This window comes from Penicillium riverlandense, assembly GCF_028828495.1.
Source record: "Penicillium riverlandense strain IBT 135883 chromosome Unknown utg000011l_segment0_segment0, whole genome shotgun sequence".
Taxonomy (NCBI): Eukaryota; Fungi; Ascomycota; class Eurotiomycetes; order Eurotiales; family Aspergillaceae; genus Penicillium; species Penicillium riverlandense.
Window position 1 is genome coordinate 972,034 of NW_026643201.1, and position 19,051 is coordinate 991,084.

General features: G+C 52.6%; 10 protein-coding genes across 10 annotated transcripts; 6 read left to right on the forward strand and 4 right to left on the reverse strand.

Moving 5' to 3' along the window:
* Positions 1-169: 169 nt before the first annotated feature.
* N7474_011080 (protein kinase family protein) lies at positions 170-2,314 on the forward strand (the record flags this gene model as incomplete). Its single annotated transcript, XM_057202490.1, has 1 exon — positions 170-2,314. One exon carries the CDS (start codon positions 170-172, stop codon positions 2,312-2,314), a length of 2,145 nt encoding a protein of 714 aa, XP_057047774.1.
* Positions 2,315-2,769: 455 nt separating this feature from the next.
* N7474_011081 (CobW family GTP-binding protein) lies at positions 2,770-4,222 on the reverse strand (the record flags this gene model as incomplete). Its single annotated transcript, XM_057202491.1, has 6 exons — positions 2,770-3,120; positions 3,172-3,694; positions 3,745-3,841; positions 3,897-3,908; positions 3,960-4,043; positions 4,096-4,222. 6 exons carry the CDS (start codon positions 4,220-4,222, stop codon positions 2,770-2,772), a joined length of 1,194 nt encoding a protein of 397 aa, XP_057047775.1.
* Positions 4,223-4,436: 214 nt separating this feature from the next.
* Positions 4,437-5,969, forward strand: N7474_011082 (Mob1 family protein; the record flags this gene model as incomplete). The annotated part of the gene is made up of 2 exons (XM_057202492.1): positions 4,437-4,670; positions 4,722-5,969. The coding sequence occupies 2 exons, from the start codon at positions 4,437-4,439 to the stop codon at positions 5,967-5,969; spliced, it is 1,482 nt and encodes a 493-aa protein (XP_057047776.1).
* A 170-nt stretch (positions 5,970-6,139) lies between these two features.
* On the forward strand, positions 6,140-6,810 carry N7474_011083 (HIT family protein; the record flags this gene model as incomplete). The annotated part of the gene is made up of 2 exons (XM_057202493.1): positions 6,140-6,199; positions 6,292-6,810. 2 exons carry the CDS (start codon positions 6,140-6,142, stop codon positions 6,808-6,810), a joined length of 579 nt encoding a protein of 192 aa, XP_057047777.1.
* A 197-nt stretch (positions 6,811-7,007) lies between these two features.
* N7474_011084 (HD domain-containing protein) lies at positions 7,008-7,744 on the reverse strand (the record flags this gene model as incomplete). Its single annotated transcript, XM_057202494.1, has 2 exons — positions 7,008-7,642; positions 7,699-7,744. The coding sequence occupies 2 exons, from the start codon at positions 7,742-7,744 to the stop codon at positions 7,008-7,010; spliced, it is 681 nt and encodes a 226-aa protein (XP_057047778.1).
* A 140-nt stretch (positions 7,745-7,884) lies between these two features.
* Positions 7,885-9,724, forward strand: N7474_011085 (uncharacterized protein; the record flags this gene model as incomplete). The annotated part of the gene is made up of 2 exons (XM_057202495.1): positions 7,885-8,115; positions 8,171-9,724. 2 exons carry the CDS (start codon positions 7,885-7,887, stop codon positions 9,722-9,724), a joined length of 1,785 nt encoding a protein of 594 aa, XP_057047779.1.
* Positions 9,725-9,772: 48 nt separating this feature from the next.
* On the reverse strand, positions 9,773-10,762 carry N7474_011086 (uncharacterized protein; the record flags this gene model as incomplete). Its single annotated transcript, XM_057202496.1, has 1 exon — positions 9,773-10,762. The coding sequence occupies one exon, from the start codon at positions 10,760-10,762 to the stop codon at positions 9,773-9,775; it is 990 nt and encodes a 329-aa protein (XP_057047780.1).
* Positions 10,763-11,039: 277 nt separating this feature from the next.
* Positions 11,040-12,155, forward strand: N7474_011087 (bZIP transcription factor; the record flags this gene model as incomplete). The annotated part of the gene is made up of 3 exons (XM_057202497.1): positions 11,040-11,118; positions 11,169-11,516; positions 11,581-12,155. 3 exons carry the CDS (start codon positions 11,040-11,042, stop codon positions 12,153-12,155), a joined length of 1,002 nt encoding a protein of 333 aa, XP_057047781.1.
* A 215-nt stretch (positions 12,156-12,370) lies between these two features.
* Positions 12,371-13,596, reverse strand: N7474_011088 (uncharacterized protein; the record flags this gene model as incomplete). The annotated part of the gene is made up of 3 exons (XM_057202498.1): positions 12,371-12,662; positions 13,420-13,465; positions 13,524-13,596. The coding sequence occupies 3 exons, from the start codon at positions 13,594-13,596 to the stop codon at positions 12,371-12,373; spliced, it is 411 nt and encodes a 136-aa protein (XP_057047782.1).
* A 996-nt stretch (positions 13,597-14,592) lies between these two features.
* N7474_011089 (DEAD/DEAH box helicase) lies at positions 14,593-17,916 on the forward strand (the record flags this gene model as incomplete). The annotated part of the gene is made up of 1 exon (XM_057202499.1): positions 14,593-17,916. The coding sequence occupies one exon, from the start codon at positions 14,593-14,595 to the stop codon at positions 17,914-17,916; it is 3,324 nt and encodes a 1,107-aa protein (XP_057047783.1).
* Between the last annotated feature and the right edge of the window lie 1,135 nt (positions 17,917-19,051).

Genomic DNA, 19,051 nt, shown 5'->3' on the forward strand with positions numbered 1-19,051 from the left:
GCGTCGCGGATAGGAGCAGAGCAGACGAAACTGGTGGGCGACAGAGCTTTTTGACCCCGTCGTTTCGCGCCGGCGCCTCCTGGTTTGAACAAATTCTCTCATATGGACGACGTTTCGGCCGCGTTGTTGTTCGAGTCGTTGTTTCCTGACACGACCGAGCGACTGACGGATGGCCATCTCTATTGCCAACAGCGCCTGTAGCCCGGTGGGTTTGCTTCCTGACGACAAGGGCGGTCCGCCGAAACAGAGCATGTGGCATCGTCTGGGTCTGCGACGATGGTTGGGCCGTGACGATCGCGAGGAGAACAATCAAAACAACACTACTCCCCGCCAGCACCTCCGTACCTCCTCCACCGACAGTCACAACCGCAACAACCTCACCCGCCGACTCTCTCGCAGAGTAGGTGTCGGCCTCCCTCGATCTACGACCTTCAAGCGACAGAATTCTGAACTCCGCGACCGTCTCCACCCGCTAAACCCGGACTTCCGTCGTGCTCTCTCCGCTGACCGGGGCCCGTTGTTGAGGACACTCCGATCGAGGTCCCCACAACCCCCAGGCGTGGGCCCCCGACAATCCGCGCCCGAGGTTCAGTGGGCCGACCCGACGCCCTCAACCACGGTCAACGACCCCGTCGAGACAAACGATGATCCCGACTGGGACCCTTGCCCGGACGTGACCATGCTCCCTCCCGAGCCCGAGGACTCAGGAGTGGTGGAGGGGACTTCAAGCACACTAGAGATGGAGCTGGAGCACCGGTGGATTCTCAATCTGAGCATGCACTTCCGCGACCGCTCCGAGCGCGAGAAGTTCTTCGTCACGTACGCCGAGACGCCAAACCGCTGGCGGCGGGTCACCATCTCCTGTGATTATCGCGGCGCTCCACCGGACTCGCTCGAGCAGGACCTGAAACAATTGCGATACCAGCGCGACAAGTGCGCGCGCGTCTACGAATCCATCCGCGAATCGCTCCCCGATATCCAGTTCTACGACACCGTGACGAATCTCAAGATCGAGACCCGCGATGGGCGGCTACATGTTCATGTGACGGAGGATGTGAACGAGATTATTCCCTATCCGCCGATTTCCAGCATCGGACATTTACAGGGGGTCCGATGCGTTCCTGAGCACCATCTGCATTTTGATTCGCATTTGTCGGGGTTTGTTTACAAGGTGCGGCTGGGCGGCCAGGCCTATATCAAAAAGGAAATTCCCGGTCCCGACACCGTGGACGAGTTTCTCTACGAGATTAATGCCCTCTATGCGCTCAATGGTTCCCCGAGTGTGGTCCGGGTGGAAGGAATTGTGGTGGACGAGCGGCAGGAAGTGGTCAAGGGCTTGCTGATCAGCCATGCCGAGCAGGGAGCCCTCGTGGACCTTCTGTACGAGCAGCGAGGGACCATTTCCTTTGCGCGCCGAGAACGATGGGCAAACCAGATCGTCCAAGGCCTCTGCGAGATCCACGAATCGGGCTACGTGCAGGGTGATTTCACCCTGTCGAACATCGTGGTGGATGGAGATGACAATGCCAGAATCATTGACATCAACCGGCGAGGGTGTCCAGTCGGCTGGGAGCCGCCGGAGATTGCGGTGAAGATTGAAAGCAACCAGCGCATATCCATGTATATCGGCGTCAAGACGGATCTATACCAGCTGGGAATGACCCTGTGGGCCTTGGCTATGGAGGAGGATGAGCCGGAACGCCAGCCTCGTCCTTTGTTCTTGGGGTCGGAGGTTGACGTGCCGGATTATTATCGACGGCTTGTTGATATTTGTCTTAGTCCAATCCCGCGCCACAGACTTTCTGCTAAGGAGCTGCTCTCATTCTTTCCTCCTGGCCTGTGTTCGTTTCCACAGATACATGCTACCGAACCCGGAGACCCGCTGGCAGAGAAGGCTTGGGCTGAACATGACGTTGACGCATGGTCGGACTTGCAGTATGCCAACCATGCGCCAACTCCAAGTGGCTGGACAAGCATTACCCGAAACGGCTCCCATGACCATTTTGCGGATGGAGAGCCACCCCAAACTGAGCAACCCACGTCGAATAACGCCAGAAACGGGCTGACGCACCAGCCCAGCTGGACAAGCTTTGGTCTCCAACCAACGAGCGGGCCCTCCCATTCCCCCGCTTCACTTCTTCTATCCGCTCTACCAATCAACCCAGCCCAGGGCGTTCACCAACATGAGCTGTCTCCAGCCATGAGAACCTTAGATCTTGAATCCGCTCCCACGGTTGTCTGCAGCGGACCAAAATCATCTCTCTTCGAATCGCAACTGCCAATCAACCCAGCCTTTAAAGTTTGGCAACAATAGAACTCGGCTTTGCCCATTTTCACACAACGCCACGCTTACGATTCCCATGTTTATACCCTTTCTCTCCTGTACAGTTTATACCTCGTCGTTTGCCTCGGCGTTCAAGTCAGACATCTTGAGAGCATTTTGCACCGATGGAGGGCGCGCTGGCGAATCTTTGGAGTCTAAAAAGCTTCTTCTTGTTTTTACTTTGCATTTTGGTGGATCTTATGGTCATCTTGTTATTTGCTAGTCTTGTCTGTTTTTCACCGTCATTTGGAGGTTACCCATTTTGGATTTTGTTTTCGCCTTGGATGTGCCTTGGGAGTGTACCTCTTCTGACGGGACTGTATTATCTCTTTCTTTGGGATTACTCGCAATGCATCATTTGATACTAGGTAGCCCATCTCATCATCAAACCATCCCGCTCAGCAAGTAACGATGCTGGGTTTCATACGTTATATCGTCATCTCTTTCTAAGCCAGAAAAGATTCAAAACTCTCCTGCCACGGCTCCACGCTCGATCCCAGCCCGCGACCAATCAACACGACTTTACACTGGGCGGTTGCGGTGTCTTCACCGCTAGGTGTTTCCTCTGCATCGCGGATCTCGAACACATCCCTGACCGCCTGGATGATCTTAGATGACCTGTCGTCCAGAGCAAGGATCCCCTTCAACCGATGGATCTCGAAGTCGTTGGGTTGGGCTGTAGACGTGCTGGTCGCAGGGAATGTCGATTCCCACAGAATAGAGCGCAGCCATTCATCCACGCGCGGAACCTTGTCTGCAGCAATGGGCGGCGTGATAATGGCCATTGTGGAGATGGCCTAGAAGTCTCAGCAAAAGAAACAAAAATCCCCACAACCAGAAAAGCTCACCGGGTCCATATGGCTATGCCCTTTCTTCCCAAAATCCAAATCCGCTAGATGATCATACGCATGCAGATCCAGCACCACGCCTTCGATCTGCGGCGTCTGACTATGATCCGTAACATGGATCTTCGCGACGCTGTTAATCGCCGCCACGCGGTCCCTTACAGCCTCTAGTTCCTTCGCGCTGACCAGATCCGCCTTGTTGAGGATGACCACATCCGCATGCGAGATCTGCATATGCGCCATGGACAGCACGGGCCCGGCGTGCGCGTGGCCGGAGTGCTGCTGGCCTGCATCGTGGGCTTCGGCTTTTTCTTCCGGTGCGGGTTCGTCCAGCAGATGAAAGATGTTCTTTGCGTCGACGAGAGTCACGATCCCGTCTAGGTAGATCGAGCTGCCGAGGCCCTCGTCCATCCAGAAGAGCGGGGCGATGTTACCTGGGTCAGCGAGGCCGGTTGTTTCGAGCAGGATGTAGTCGAATGTGCCGCGGCGTTCCATTAGGGATTCGATGGCCATGACACCCGAGTCTCTAGGATGAAATCAATCACTGAGACAGGGGTAAAGAAGGAGATGGCCTACTTGACGGAGCAGCAGATACATCCGTTGCCCACCTCCATCCACTCAGTGACCTCTTGGCCGCCCTCGTTCACGGTCAAGGGCTTTTCGATGTCCGTTGCTATTCAGCAGAGAGGTATTAGAGCTATACTCTAGGTCCAATTGCACCAGCTTACAGTCTCCGAATTCTAGCGTTATGTTAGTTTGGGTTCCAGCAGAGGATATATATCGGGACCAACCGTTCATGATCACAGCAATCTTCTTGCCATGTTTCACGGTGAGAATATAGTTCAGCAGGGTCGTCTTTCCCGCTCCCAGATATCCTGCACGCACAGTATTAGCATCTATTCGGGTGTTGGATCGATTCGCATATACCGGTAACGATGGTGATCGGTACTCGACTTGCGGGAACGTCTTCCTCCAAGGACAGGCCCCGATACAGCTGGTCTGGTGGTAGTGCAGACACATCGACCAATTCCGGGGGTGCCTCCTCGTCATCCATGGTGTAGGATTGTCCAAAGAGGCGATCCAGCATCGGACCTGGAATGACATTGGAATATTACCTAAGCATATAATCACAGCTTCACTCGATTGCTGTCTCCCCATCAACAAAACACTCCGGCTGTCCCTGTTCTCCATTCCTTCCACGCCCGCCACAGGGCCCGGTTCTTTTTCTTTCCTTTTCACACTTTCTTTTCATTTCGCCTCCTCTCGCAATGACTGCTGCGGGAGTCTCTCCGTCCAGCTCCCCGCGCCTCCCCAGTCCACCTCCGTTCACCGAGGTTCAGATCGGCCCGCAGTCGCCATCCATCGGTGATTCCTTTGGCAAAGACGCTGATAACTTGCTGGGCTCATCGCCCGGTGATGATGATGGCTCGACGCGCAGGATCCGCCCGGGCACCAAAGCGGGTGACATGGCGTTTGGTCCGCCGCTGATTCCGCTGTCGCAGGTAGGACAAGGAAGACCAGCCCATAACAGATCCTGTAACTGACTCCCGCAGCTCGACTCGCCTTTCCAGCTCCAGGAGCACCTGAAAGCCCTGTACCATCACTTCACGAAGCCCGAAGGATCAGACACCGTAGTCGCGATCACCCGCGAGGTCGCGATCCAGCTGGCCGAGCCGCCCGAGGGCGTCGACCGATCCCTCTGGCTCTACGAACTGTGCCGCTTTCTCACCATGAAAGTCAACAACCTCCTCATTGCCTTCTTCGCCGAGAACCCGCCCTGCTCGTCGCAGACATGCCCCGAAATGCGGGCGTCCGAATGGCAGTACCTCTGCGCCGTGCACGACCCGCCCAAGTCATGCTGCGCTATTGATTATTGCTGCCATACTCTCGACTGGGCGACCAACACCCTCACCTCCCCCAAGTACTTCCCTAGCCGGCTGACGCTGGGCAACGAGGCTGCAGGCGGCCCGCAGGCCAGCATGAGGCATCTCACCAACATCTTCCGCCGACTGTATCGCATCTTCGCGCATGCGTGGTTCCAACACCGGGATGTTTTCTGGGAGGTTGAGGGCCATGACGGTCTGTATGTCTTTTTCAAGACCGTCTGCGACATGTACAACCTCATCCCGGATGACAACTACACGATTCCTCCTGAGGCAGAGGGCCCCGACGCGGTTCAGCCTGCTGCCACCGAAGAATCTACTATGGATAACCGACGATTAACGATTCTACGCAAAGATGATGAGACTCCCGTCAATTTGGCCGTGGATGACATGGACCCATCTATCAGTACCGGCGCCACTACACGACGACACAAGCATAGTCCGTCGACGGGATCGCGCGTGACGACTATTACCGAGAGTGCTGAGGATCAAGATGATAACCAGCAAAAGCCATCACCGGTGCAGGAAGCCCCGGAGGAGCCGTCTGAGTCGCCGGAGACGGAGAATGTGAATAAAAGTGAGGAGACTGAGAAGTCTCCGGTCGAAAAGACTGCGGCGGAGTCCACAGATGGTTTAGAGGAGAAGACCGAGGAACCGGCTGCTGAGACGCAAGAGCAGCCATCGCAATCTGAAGAGCCAACGAGCTCGGAGGAACCAGAACCTCAGGAGCCAGAGACAAAGCTAGAGACAGAGCCAGAGGAGGAGCCCACACCTTTAGAGGCAGAGAGCAAGGAAGAAGTCACCTCTGCAGATGCTACGACTGAAGCAACACCCGAATCTGCACCGGAGCCCAAGGCAGAGCTCGAGACCCAGCCCGAGACCAGGGCCGATACAGAGGCCGATACCAAACAGTCTTAGTTTGAGGAGGGGTTCCTTCCATGTGTATCTACTGTAATATAGCTCACGATATTCTTTCTCTGGGATAGGCGTCAATATGATATCCATTGTCTTGATAGCGATGATAAGATCTTATCTCCTGTTCACCCTCCGTCTTCCACCTCCCCATGTCCACAACAACTAACACCACCATGTCCGTCCTTAAGGGCGCTACGCCCATCCACTTTGGTCCTTTCCTCGTCACTCCCCAGGTACTGTAAATATCGATTTACCCATCGACCCCGGAACCAGTCCCCTCCGGGTGTTATCTTCGTTGCAGCCACGGTTAACAGAGAATCAACAGGTCTTCCACACAACACCACTCACCTTCGCCCTGGTAAACCTCAAACCCATCCTCCCCGGCCACGTCCTCGTCTCCCCACGGCGCATCGTCCCCCGCGTCGCCGACCTCTCCCCCACCGAAACCAGCGACCTATTCCTAACAGTCCGGCGCGTGGGCCGAATGGTCGAGCGAGTCTATGGCGCGGCAAGCTTGAACATCGCCGTCCAAGACGGCGTGCATGCTGGACAGAGCGTGCCGCACGTGCATGCGCATATTATCCCGCGTCGGGCGGCGGATCTGGATCATGCCGGGGGCATGGATGCCGTATATGATTTGCTTGATGAGGAGGAGAGGGATATGGCGCGGGCTTTGAGGGATGCTGGCGCGGATACTTCTGCGGATGAAGCCGAGGAAGGGGTTCGGAGTAGGTCGAGGTTTCCTGCTGTTGATAATGAGGGGCGGAAACCGCGTGGGGAGCAGGAGATGCGTGCCGAGGCGGAGATGCTTGCGAGGGAGATGGAGAAGGAGCCGGTTGATTGAGTGATTGATTTACAATCTATTATATTATCTTCATAGAGTAGATCATGATCATGATCATCCGTCGTGTCATGTATGTATTCCTTGTCACAGCCGTGACACCGTGAGCCTGCGCTCTTGCTCTCTATCGTGGTATCTAGAAGAACCCTGATCACCAAAAGGCCAATCCAAAAAAACAAACGCCACAAAAAGAAAAAAGATCAGGCAGTTCCATTGCCATTGCCCGTTCCCACAGGTTGCTTTCCACGCTCGCGCACCACGTCTGCCGCCCAGGCCTGGATCTCAGGCAGCTGGATGCGGCGGGCGACATGCTCGAACTCAGACAGGTCGACGTGGTGGGAGCGCTCGTACTCAATCATCTGCAACAGCAGCTCCATCTTATCGATATCATGCACGAAACACGCCTCAAGCGTCTCGTTATCCTCATACTCCTGGAAGACGCGCTTGATTTCCGCGCCGGACAATGGCCCGCCAGGCACATTGCCCAGCAGAGTGGAAGTAATATAGTCCATGACGGCCGCCTCGCGGCGCGCCTTCTCGGCCTTGGTAACGTCCTTATCGACGGGCGTGATATCGCCCACGAGCGACTCGGCCATGTCGTGGATCAGAGCCATCTTCGTGCAGTGCGGGATGTTCAGGCGCGCGGCGAGTGACGGCGGGGCCATCATCGTCATTATGGACATGCGGTACATATGGTCGGAGATGGATTCGCCGTTCGCGATCCCGAACCGTCGCCATCCTTCGCGCTTGGTGGTCTTGAGGCGCTCGAGCAGGTGGAAGAAGGGGAGGGGCGAGGTGGAGTTCTCTTCTAGTGGGGTGGGGAGTGTGGCTAGCACTTATTGTTGGGCAGGACATTAGTGACAGGGTCTGGGCAATTATGGAGATTCTTACCAGTCTGGGGGGTCCAAGGAGACTGAGACTGGTCGTTGGAGCCCATGGCGGCGGTTGTCCTGAACATGAGGCAAGGAAGAGTTGTTTTGGGAAGAGATAGGTTGGGAAGAACAAACAGTGCAAACACATTGTTTACCCCAATATCTACCCAATCTATCTTTCCCCATTGAATAATTGTTAACCGCCATGGCTGCCTCCAGGGCCAGGCCAAAGCCGCTGAACTGGTCACCTCCCTCGCATCTGACGGTTTTTGTTCGCAACCTTCGGTTACTACAGCTCGACCAACAGCCCGACTGGCCCGGCATCAGCCTGCGAACGCTGTCCCCGTCCTCCCAGAACCACCGACAGCGCATCCGTCTAGTAGAATGGGCTCTGTTCCACTTGTTTGCTATCTGGGATTTGGAGGAGACGCAGAATGTATATTCCTGAAAATTGTGTGCGCAGCAAAGAAACATATTAACCGACCAAATAGAAACTCCGGCCCTTCTTCCCTCCTCTCGAACCCCTCCAATCCGTCAACCTCCGCGCAGCCCTCTTCCGGGTCCTGTCCGAATTAAAGAAAAATGGCGAGCTCGGGCGTGAGGTTACTCTCCGTAAGACCATGCTGGATGATTGCAAGGGCGAAAAATTCGACGAGCTCCTGGCCGTCTTTTCGACGGTCGTTCTGCGCAAAGTCATGGCGGGCTCCGTCGAGGAGACCTTCCAGACTCCCGCCTTGAACTTGGCTACAGCTACAAATATCTCCCCGGCAGACTATCAGAATCTTGTGCCGCTCATTCTTGCTCACCAAGTGTCTCTGGGGTCGGTGGGGGAGCACCGCGCGCGTGTGCGGGAGGTATATGAGCAGTTCTCGCGGTTGCTTGATGCGAAGAAAGTTGAACTTGCCCAGCGTGCGGAAACGCTGCCTGTACATGGTGCTGAACATGCGAATTCGGAGGGTCTGGAGCGTGAGCTGCGGGCGAACTGGCTGGGAAGTGAGGAATGGGCGAGTGCTCTGCTGGAGGGAGGAGCGCAAAGCAGCACTGATGCTTTCCTGGAACTTCCTTTCTCGGAGGCTTGGGCGCGTGCAACGGGTTCCACTGCGGAGGGTCTGAGTGGCAACCTGAAACAAGATCTGGTGATGGATCTGGAGGCCCGGGTGTTGCGACAGCGAAATCGATTGCGCAAGTGGCATGCGTACAATGATTCGATCCGACAGGAACAGAATGCCAGTGCAAGAACCACAGATGCCGTTCCCAAAGAACCACAATTACTTTTTCGGGACCATCAGTCTCTTACGGTTGCAAGTCTATCAAAGACTGGCCGGCAGCCCACGGATCGACGACGGGTGTTGACAGACTCAGATCAGTCTCTGATTTCGTCTGTGAATGAAGCCATCTCTCACATCAGCGGCAAATCGCATCGTGTACCAACTCCTCCACTAGCGGAAGCTATGAACTATGTGGAAGAACCGCTCCAGGATCTCACGGAGCCTACCCGCCCTGCAGTATCATCCCCCGTGGCAGAAGATGATCCAGCTTCAAGTCCACCTGAGATGGCAAACTCTCCAGACCACGGATCGTCCACTCAATCCGAGGTGCCAATCGTTCACCTCGACCCCGGCCATTCTCCCTCCGACCACTCCGATCAGGAACCCGTCAAACCGCCCAACTCCAACTACAGCCTTGTCGAACGTACCCGCAAATCAATGTCTCTACTCCCATCACTCCCTCCACAAGAACCGCACGCCCGAAAACGCCGGGTCCCACGACCTTCTTTCCCGGTCAACCAATTCCAGACGCCGCGAAAGTCATCGCCAGCAGAGGTCTCCCGGTCTGGCGCCTCTACGCCGAAGGACAAGCTCCTCGAAGAAGATGTTGACTATGCAAGCGTCTTCAAGTCTCGGCCTCGCGTGGCGCTTAGTCCTATCTCATCGCCGGCGGTGCATGTGGGCTCCACGCCAGAGGAAGAGTTTGAGCTAGACTATGGGAGCTCTGACTGGGGGACTCTTGATTCGCCTTTGACTGCTGCGCGGCCAACGGGTTAGAATTGGGGTTGCACATAGAATAATGAATGCATTGAACTATACCACCTCCTATTTACCCTGAAGTCCTAGCAAAAAATCCATATCCAACCCCCTAATCGACTCCTCAAACGTCTTCACATTCACTTTAGCCTTCAACTGCGCCGGCTCAATCACCCCGTCAATTCCACCACAATACCCAAACTCATCCACAAATGCAGGCCCATACAGAACCTCCAGCGGCACACCTGACATCGCATGTAGTTCCTGCAGACCCATCTGCACGAAGGCAGCCTTCTTCCCCGTAACCTTCTCCCAAACTTCGATGACCTGCTCGATCGTGAGATACTCATCGTACGCCAGCAGTTTCGTCCGCGGCGTCTCATCCTCAATCAAAGCGCGCACGAACGGACCCGTCGACCTCGCAGTATCGATAATCGGCATCCGCATCTGCTTACTGGCTGGCATAACCATCGCATAAGCCCCGCCGGATTCTTTCCTTGGCTTGGGGTACAAGAACTGGTTGAGCAGATATGCGCCGATATAGATAAACGAGGTTTTCGCCGCCAGCTCCTTCTCCTGGTCATTGATATAGTCTACCAGGAACGCCTTCGTCTCCCAGTGGTGTGAGTGTGGATACTTCCCGCCCGAAGCGCGGTTCATCGGTCCCAGGGCCGAGTAGATGAATCGTTCGAGCGTGGGGACGTTCGCCGCGGCGGAGATGGCATTTTTGCCATTTGTCACTTCGGTGTCGTACCCGATTTTGCAGGCCGTCTCGCTGTCCTTCCCTGATGCCAGCGCGGCGCGGAAAGGTTCCCAGAAGTCGGTGTTCAGGAAGATGGCGTGTGCGTCTTTGAAGGCGCGAGAGAGAGAGTCTAGGTCGTTTAGGTCGGCTTGGATTACCTCCGCGCCCTTGGCGGCCAGGGTTTGTGCCTTTTCGGAAGTTGGCGAGCGTGTGAGAGCGCGGACGTGCCAATTGGGCAGATCTAGGAATGTGTGGACGACTGAGGAGCCTTGGGTGCCCGTGGCGCCGACGATGGCGATGATTTTCTTGGTGGACATGGTATGGTGACTTGAGTATGTAGCAATAATAATTGAATTGAAGTGAAGGGGTTCTGAGCTCCGATGACGCCGTGCCCTACATTTTATTATATACTTCTACTGACTTCATAGTTAGCGCCGTCTGATAGGCCGGCCGATCGTAAGCAAATATCTTGGCTCGGTAGCTCGGCCTTAGCGGATTTTAGGCGTCGCCACTTCGGCCGGCCTCTTGTTCTTCGGGGCCCCAGGACCATAAGCCATTTATCCATTGGACTTGAGCCCATAATACATACACATAATGCCTGTCGCTGAGCCAAAGAAGCGGGTTCTCACCCAAGCCCGCAGAGACCAGAATCGGGCTGCACAGCGCGCGTGGAGTAGGATTCTCATCCCCTCACTTGGAACGCAGACTGATGGTTTGGCCCAGGACAAAGACAGAGAGAGCAGAAGAAGATTGCCGTGAAAGGCAATCATAAACCAATTCGCCTTGCGCCGAAGTCAACGGGTCCGACTCCTACTTCTACTTCTCCGGTGCATTATGGTTATATGACGGATCGGCAGCATGCTCCGAATCGAAATGGCTCGCATGCTGCTGAGCCGCAGAATATTAATGACCGCCCGGTTCCTGAATTATACTATAGTCCCGAGGACAAGGAGTCGTCATCGGAGAATAATAGCTCTCTCACGGAGAAAGACCTCGATGGTTCCAGCCCGGAGGCTCTCGTCGATGATGATTCACCAAGTGCCTTGAGCGTATTCCTCCGTTCGGAAGAAGGTTAGTTACGGACCTAACTAACTATACTCTCTTCAATATATACCAATAACCTCAATTACTCTAGGTCAACAACTCATCAACGTAACCCCCTCCGCGTCGACCTCCTATAGCACTCTAGTCATCAACTCCCTCCGAACCCTCCAACTTAAAGACACCCTGCACGTCCTCAACGCCGACCCAATGCTAAACACGCTCCAAACGCCACACTCCAAAACTCTGTTAGCAATGCTGAATAACGCTCTCTGTCTCGGGTTTGATATTCACAAACTCATGACTTGCCGCAAGACCTACATGTCCCCCTTCTTCCGGGCTATCTCCCCAACAGATAACCCCCAGGAACTAGTAGCGTCAACCTTGAATCAGTCCATCCCCATCCATCTACAGCCGACAATGGCCCAGATTCTTGTTCCGCACCATGCTAGTTTGGATCTCATTCCGTTGCCTTTGCTTAGGGAGAGGGTTATCATGTTGGCGTTTGCTATGCCGCAGGTTTTTGATCTGTGGGATTTCAAGTTGGATATTTATGTTAGGCACGCGCTGACGATGAAATTGGACGGGGAACGGCTGCCTTGGGATCGGAGATGTTGGGAGATGAAGGGCTGGTTTGGGAAGAAGTGGGGAGTTAGTCTGTGCGAATGAATAATTCAGGGTCTTGTTGATAATGAAATAAAATCAAGTAAGAGAAATATCCATGTTAGATCCTGTTGCTGTAACTCCTAATCCTAGGCCTTTTCCTCGGATAAGAAAACTGGCTTGAGAAAAAAGCAATTAGGAGGGCACAAAGAAAGAAGCCAGAGCTGCCACCCCTTGAATCAATGCATAGGAAAAAAGCAATAAAAGTGGAAAGGTAGAATTTACTCCGCGTCCTCTTCCGAGTCGTCGTTGCTCTTCTCCTCTTCCTGTCCAGTGTCACGACCTTCTTCGTCCCAGATTTTCAGTCGAGACCCCGTTGCCCTCCAATATCGGTTGCGGAGATCCTTCTTGCCGTTAGGCCCCGTCGGCGGAGTTTGGCCCAGAATGTCAAAGCGTTCATAAGCTACCAGAAAAGAGATTTGGCTTGCGATTTCATAGAGATCGACAAGTTTCGTTGCTTTGACGTCAGCGACGATGACAGGTCCGTCGCGTGTAGCGCGCGTGGCATCGAAGCTATTTCATGCTGCCTTGAAATGCTGGCTTCCTTGTTGAGTGCCACAAGGTTATTGAAAGCTTGCAGCGGGTAATGATGGCCGGTGATACGTATTTCAGCAGTGCCATCGCTTTGAGATAGTAGAACTCAGAAAAGATGTAGATAGAACGATGGTATGAGGGCAAAAGAAAGGTTTGTTCTTTTAGTAACATCATTTAGGGCTTGCGATTCTTCGGATTGCAACAATCGCTTTACAAGTTTTCAACAATAAAACATAGCTGACGTCTGTGAATCGTCCGCACGCTGATCCTCCCGCTAATCGAGCTATGGGGTCTCCGACGTTGTTGTCCCACAGTAGCCGAGGATGCTCTGTATGCAAGTCCGTGACTGTCTTTCTATTGTCGTTGTCTTGCAACGACCATATCGGCAGTAGATTTTACGGTGGTAGATCACCGGGTTATCCGAATAAATTCGTGGCCGACGCAGGGCATTTTTCGCGTCCAACTGCAAGTAGGTCTTCGTGGCGTTATCGAACCTTTCACGGATCCACGGGACGCTTAGAGTTCTCTGAATAGCTTGTCTCATAACGTCTCTGAGCGTCCACCAGACAGTAAGGCTTTCCACAGTGTTTGCATATAATATGCCGTCTCTGCCCTCTCTCTTCCCTGACTTCCGGATGCTTGTGGTGCTCGTGAGCTACCCACATGGTCTTAGACCGGAATCTCTAGAGCATCGTACCCATGGTGCGAGCATCATAGCGAAACGATACGATCCGACCAAGATGTGTACTGCGATGATGCGAGGCTTGTAAAATCTATCAATGCTTAGATTGTGGGAACTAGTACCGCTGACCCTATAGGCCCGTGGTCTCGGCGACTCACCCGTGGTGAACTGAACGTTCAGGAACGTGACGCGACCTTCACTCTGCTTGGAGTGTGCTTTCCGCTTGACCATGGTGGGGGATAAGAATGAGAGTATATCTTGTGGATGACGGCTCAGCTGTTGCTTTCGAATGGAAAGCGAAGTATTGACATACATTCTGAGGGGCATGTTGGAGCCACTAAAGCTTCCTCGATCCCGTCGTAAACCAGAAAGGAACGTGAATATATAAATAAAGAAGCAGTGTAAAAGCCGGAGTCCACCGTTTGCCTATTTGGACGGGGTTATGGCAGAAGAGAGAGGATGAAGGGAGAGGATGAAGAAGGCAAAGGGGAAAGAGCAGAGGTGGATGGTTATATGCCTAGCCTTGGAGCGACAAACAACCCAAACACCTGCCTGGAACAATAGACAAACGGGAAAGAAAGTACACAGGCCTGTGAGCATTGTAACTAAGTGACCTCAAATGGAAGATAGGCGCTAACACTCAAGCATCAATATCATCAATGTTTTTTAGGTAACAAACTATTGTCTAATTCACTTCCATTGAACTGTTTGTTACTATTGTATCATTCACTACCATTGCACCCCCATTGCTGCCTTCGAGACCTCATGCTCACTTCCTCTCCTTCTGTTTGCTCTATTTAAATCCCTCTCTCTTCCCTCTTTCTCGTCCTCTTCCCCTCTCTCCACACCAACGTTCCTCCCCTCACGATCTTCTCTATTGCCCCCCCCCTCTCTTGAGGTCTGTCTCACTCTCCCAAGGGTCATATCCAATCCTCACTACTGCCATCTTGTCGCAGACAGTTGTCTGCCAACCCCGGTCATTCATATCCTCACGATCTCGCTCTCAGCCGGCTACAGTAGGGGCGGCTCTCAACTCACTTACAACTATCCCGATTTCCTTCTTCTTCAACAACAGCGACAGGTAAGTGCAATGCCCCACTGGTAAAGTTCTGTTATTCCGTTGCTAACTGGCTATTCAGCGGCTTCTGTTTACCCTATCATTTCTTCTCTATGGCTTCGACTGGGAAAGTGGATTGTACGAGCGCCCTGACGAAATTCCCCCCGAACATGCAATGGTACAATGCCCACACGGGTGTGGATTCCAACACCCACAGAAAAAAGGGCCGCATCATTCGCGGATTCAGGGCTAATCAGCTTTCCCTCCATACATACCAATCGGCGTTCGAACGCTTTCGGTGCGGTGTGCTCTTTAAAGCCCATGGCTTGACTTCATTTGAGAAGATTGCCTCGATTCAAAATGCACACCTCGAATTCTCAATGCGAGGAGGAGCAGAGATTCCGCATTTCCACTTGGATCTCGTTCTGAAAGTACGCGACGATTTTACACCTAGGCTCACAATGGTATGGACGGCATGGGACGGGGAAAGCAATTGGAACGAACGAGATCCCGCCTCCAATGTGGATACTCGGAAACCATTGACATTCTCGGCAAGACTATCGAAGGTCGAGATTTCCAAGATCTTGCTTGACCAGGAGAAGGCCGCCCTCTGTCGAGGCAAGAAGGAGAATGAAGCATACACCATCACCTGGACGTGGAAAAATGGCCCTCATTGCCTCAATCACGATCTTCCAACACATGCCCTTGAATCGCTTGATGGCGAACAGAGGAAGATGGTGGAAAAGTTCCATGAACTCGGCCAACGCGGGCATTCCATCAGGGTTATTACGACTGGTCGATCGCATCTTTCGGAGAGCTGGAATGCATTCTCTGCGATGCCGAACCCAACACCACCCCCATACCCCTATTACAACTGCTCATACATTCTGGCAGGTGACAAATTTTCGGTGATGGACGACATTCCAGAAGTCTCTGACAAAATCATCGAAATGCATCATCGGAAAAGAAGAGTGGGTTGGCCAAATGCCCCCAGCGGCGACATGATGTACGAACCGCGAATGGAACTGTTGTGCTTCACCACATACGCCCCTTTAACATTCGTCAATGAAAGGGAATACGAGGTACTGAAGATGATCGGCCTGCTTCGGGAGGCCGCCGCAGAGGGGGTGGTCTACGTGAGCCAATTCAACAGACGGTACAAATTCAATCTACACCCCATACCAGGATCCAGTGCCCAGCAAGGCGGATCGTCCGATTGGTATTACGCTGCTCTGGAGGTGAATACGCTACACAACGAGAACATCAACCTAGAGCAGATCCTTCCTCTCCCAGAACCCGGCACGCCAGTGGAGATTAACCCTGTCGAGAAAACCTTCCTACAGATGACAGGGTCATCCAGGAGCCGAACATGGATAGGTACCGTCATATCGGCCTCGGCAGTCAACCGCACAACGGAACAGTCTATGAACTTCATATTCATACGGATTAAGCGGCTCCAAGACCGAGAATCTATTGAACAAGTTCTAACACTGGAAGGCGATGTTCACTTTGGAAGCACAATGGCGGCTAAGGCTCAAGCGCGAAAGGCTATCAGGTACGCCATGTACGGGAATACTCACCTCAAAATCCCCAGAGGCAACAAAATGAAGCAGCTGTTACTCGGCCACCAAAACAAAAACATCAAACTTCATCTGCCGCCTGAGTTGGAAGTTGACGACCAAGCCGAAACCTTCTTGCGTGAACTACAGTCTGAGGGAACCCTGAATGCAGAACAGATCCGGGCAGTCCGCTCTGCCCTGAACGCCCAGACATCTTTTCGGGATTTTATGGGACTGGTTGAGGCACCTCCCGGCACAGGGAAGACGATGGTGTCTGCGGTAATCGCACAATATTGCCATCAACACGGGAAGCCCATCTTGATTGTGTGTGGATCCAATTATGGTCTGGATGTGATTACAGACCGTATCAGGAGCATCCTGAAGATCAACAACTCCACAGACAGTAGCGTATACCGATTGGATACCGATTTCCGTGAGTCCGCCGAAATGCAGATGTCTCCGCTACTGGATGAAGACCCAGAGCAACCCGAGGCAACCTGGGGGGATCCCAGAGCGGATGCCAAGTTCTACGAGGTTGAAAGGGACCTCATAGAGCGTGGATTCCCAAAAGAGCTGCACACCGCATTTGTGTCGGCACTCAGAGCAATGACGCCTGCCGATCGCGAGTTCTCACTTGGGAATCGGATTCTTCAGCGCATCGAGAACGCTGTGAGAACCGGTCGCCTTAGGCAGCCCGAGCTGGACGAGGAGTCGATGCTGATTCTTCAATTCCTTACTTATCAGGAGCTCTTGCGCCGAGAGGCACAGACTTTTTGGGAGACCGCAGACTACGAGGATGAACTAGCCACAGCGGTACGTGGGGAAACGAGCGACGATGAGAGTCAAACTCTTCACAAACGGCATGTGGAGAACTACAGGAAATGGTGGCTAGCGCTACAAGAGTTCTATTTGAAGAAGGCCAAGGTGGTGCTGTGCACCGCATCCACTGCCGGTCGAAAGTCGCTGTGTTCTTTCCAACCAGAGATCGTACTTGTGGAGGAAGCTTCACAGATAACGGAGCAGACCTGCCTGATTCCTATCATGAGGAATTATGCAAACCTCACCAAGGTGATACTGAGTGGGGATAAAAGACAGCTGCCACCGATCGTGCTCTCTGCAGGCCAAAACGAGTGTTACAACGCGGACAAGATGTCGCTATTCGAGCGGATGCTCGATTCCGGGGTTTCAACCGTCTCCCTCCGTGTTCAGTATCGCATGGCTAAGGACATCTGCGACTTCGTTAATGCTGAATATTACGAAGGGAGGCTGACAACCGATCTTTCCTGCATTGATAGGCCAAACATGCAGAGGTTTGCAGATTTCGTGACTGAACTCTTCCCCCAATGTGCGCGAGGCACCTCCTACTTCCTGTCGGTCGAGAACTCAGCCCTATGGAAACAGAGGAACGGGACTTCGGTGTTCAACCCTGATTACATTCAAATCATCGCCCGTCTTGTTACAAATTTCATGGAAAAAGGCTGCAAACAGACATCCATCCTTATCCTTTCCTTTTACAGTGAGGAAAGGAACCTCTTGCGCAAACTCATCCATGAGAAGCTAGGGCATAAGAACATCCGCATATCTAGTGTTGATGCTGCTCAGGGGGCGGAAAGCCCCTACGTCGTCTTGTCAACGACTCGGCCGGGACACCCGTGGGGCATGGGGTTCATAACCGATCGCAATCGACAGTGTGTGAGCCTCAGCCGCGCTCGAGATGGACTCATAATCGTGGGTCATGAAACCATGGGTACGATCATCACGGATAGGGGATCAGGTGTATCTGGAGGCCAAGGGACACAGGCCTGGGGCAGGCTGGTGAAGAAGCACAAGGATGGCAACCGTCTGGTTTATGTGCGTAAAGCTGATCTTGCGTGGTTGAAAAAAGAAATCGATGTCCCCAATGCCAACCAGCATGTGAGAGCCTCTTATCGATGAAGTTCAGATGGAGTCAGGGAAAGCAAAAAGGGAGAGTGGGGGGTTTTTTGTACTATGATAGTGAAATTTCAGAATATGAAGCAGCTCTTCTTATCCACGGAAAGAAACCAAGTAGAGTCTCAATATACGCATTTAACCAAACCTTGAAGTATCCGTGTGGCCCAGCCCTATAGTATGGTGGCCACCTGACATTACGCATGCTGTCAATATTTTTAGTGATGCATCGTTGACCGACAATTTAGATTGGGAGAGCTCCTATGGGTTCCTCAACCAACTATACGGGGACCAATCGAATGGAAGGCATCCAAACAACGCACGGCATCGACATCGACAATTGAAGCAAAATTTTAGCTCTATCCGAAGTATCTAAGATAGCCATTTAGTAGAAGCAATTACTTAACAGCCTTAGAATATCTGATGGAAACATGGCTCAAATCGCCTGTGATAATCAATAGACAGTTGACCTCGTCACTAAGGATACCCGCCAGTTGTATACAAAACTTCGATACGTTGATATGGCTAGGTATTAGATTAAGGAAAGGATCAAGGTAGACTAGTTCTACACGGCCAACATGAATTCTTGATAATATATCTCTATCTCTGCTAACATAACTAAAAGGGTGAACATTGGGTATTGGAAATTTAGTAGTTGCAAGCCTGGCGAAGACTGAGAAAACATATATCTTGACCTTCAATACACTAGGTGGTAGTTCATTTTTTTTTTTTTTTTTTTTTTTGTTTCAATTCTGCTTGTGTACTCGGACTTGAGTTCCTGCAGACATCGTCCCCAAAATATATTTCTGATTCCACCCATATAACCATTTTGTGTTATTCAACAACCACGCTATTACAGATCATGAAATTAATTTACATTATGCATTAATGACTACAGAATACGTAGATACCAAAAAATTAACATTAATATAAAGTATACCGGATCTCCGCGTCCATATCAGCGTTTCTCCTTGGGTACGCAACATCTCGCTCTAAAATTTCTCTAGGACTTCAGAAATTGCTCGCTGAATTCTTTCACTCTTCGGCCGACTGGCCTAGTGGTAAGGCGTCCGTTTCCGATGCGGGAGATCGCAGGTTCGAGCCCTGCGTCGGTCGATTCTTTTTTGCTTTTCGAGCAAGC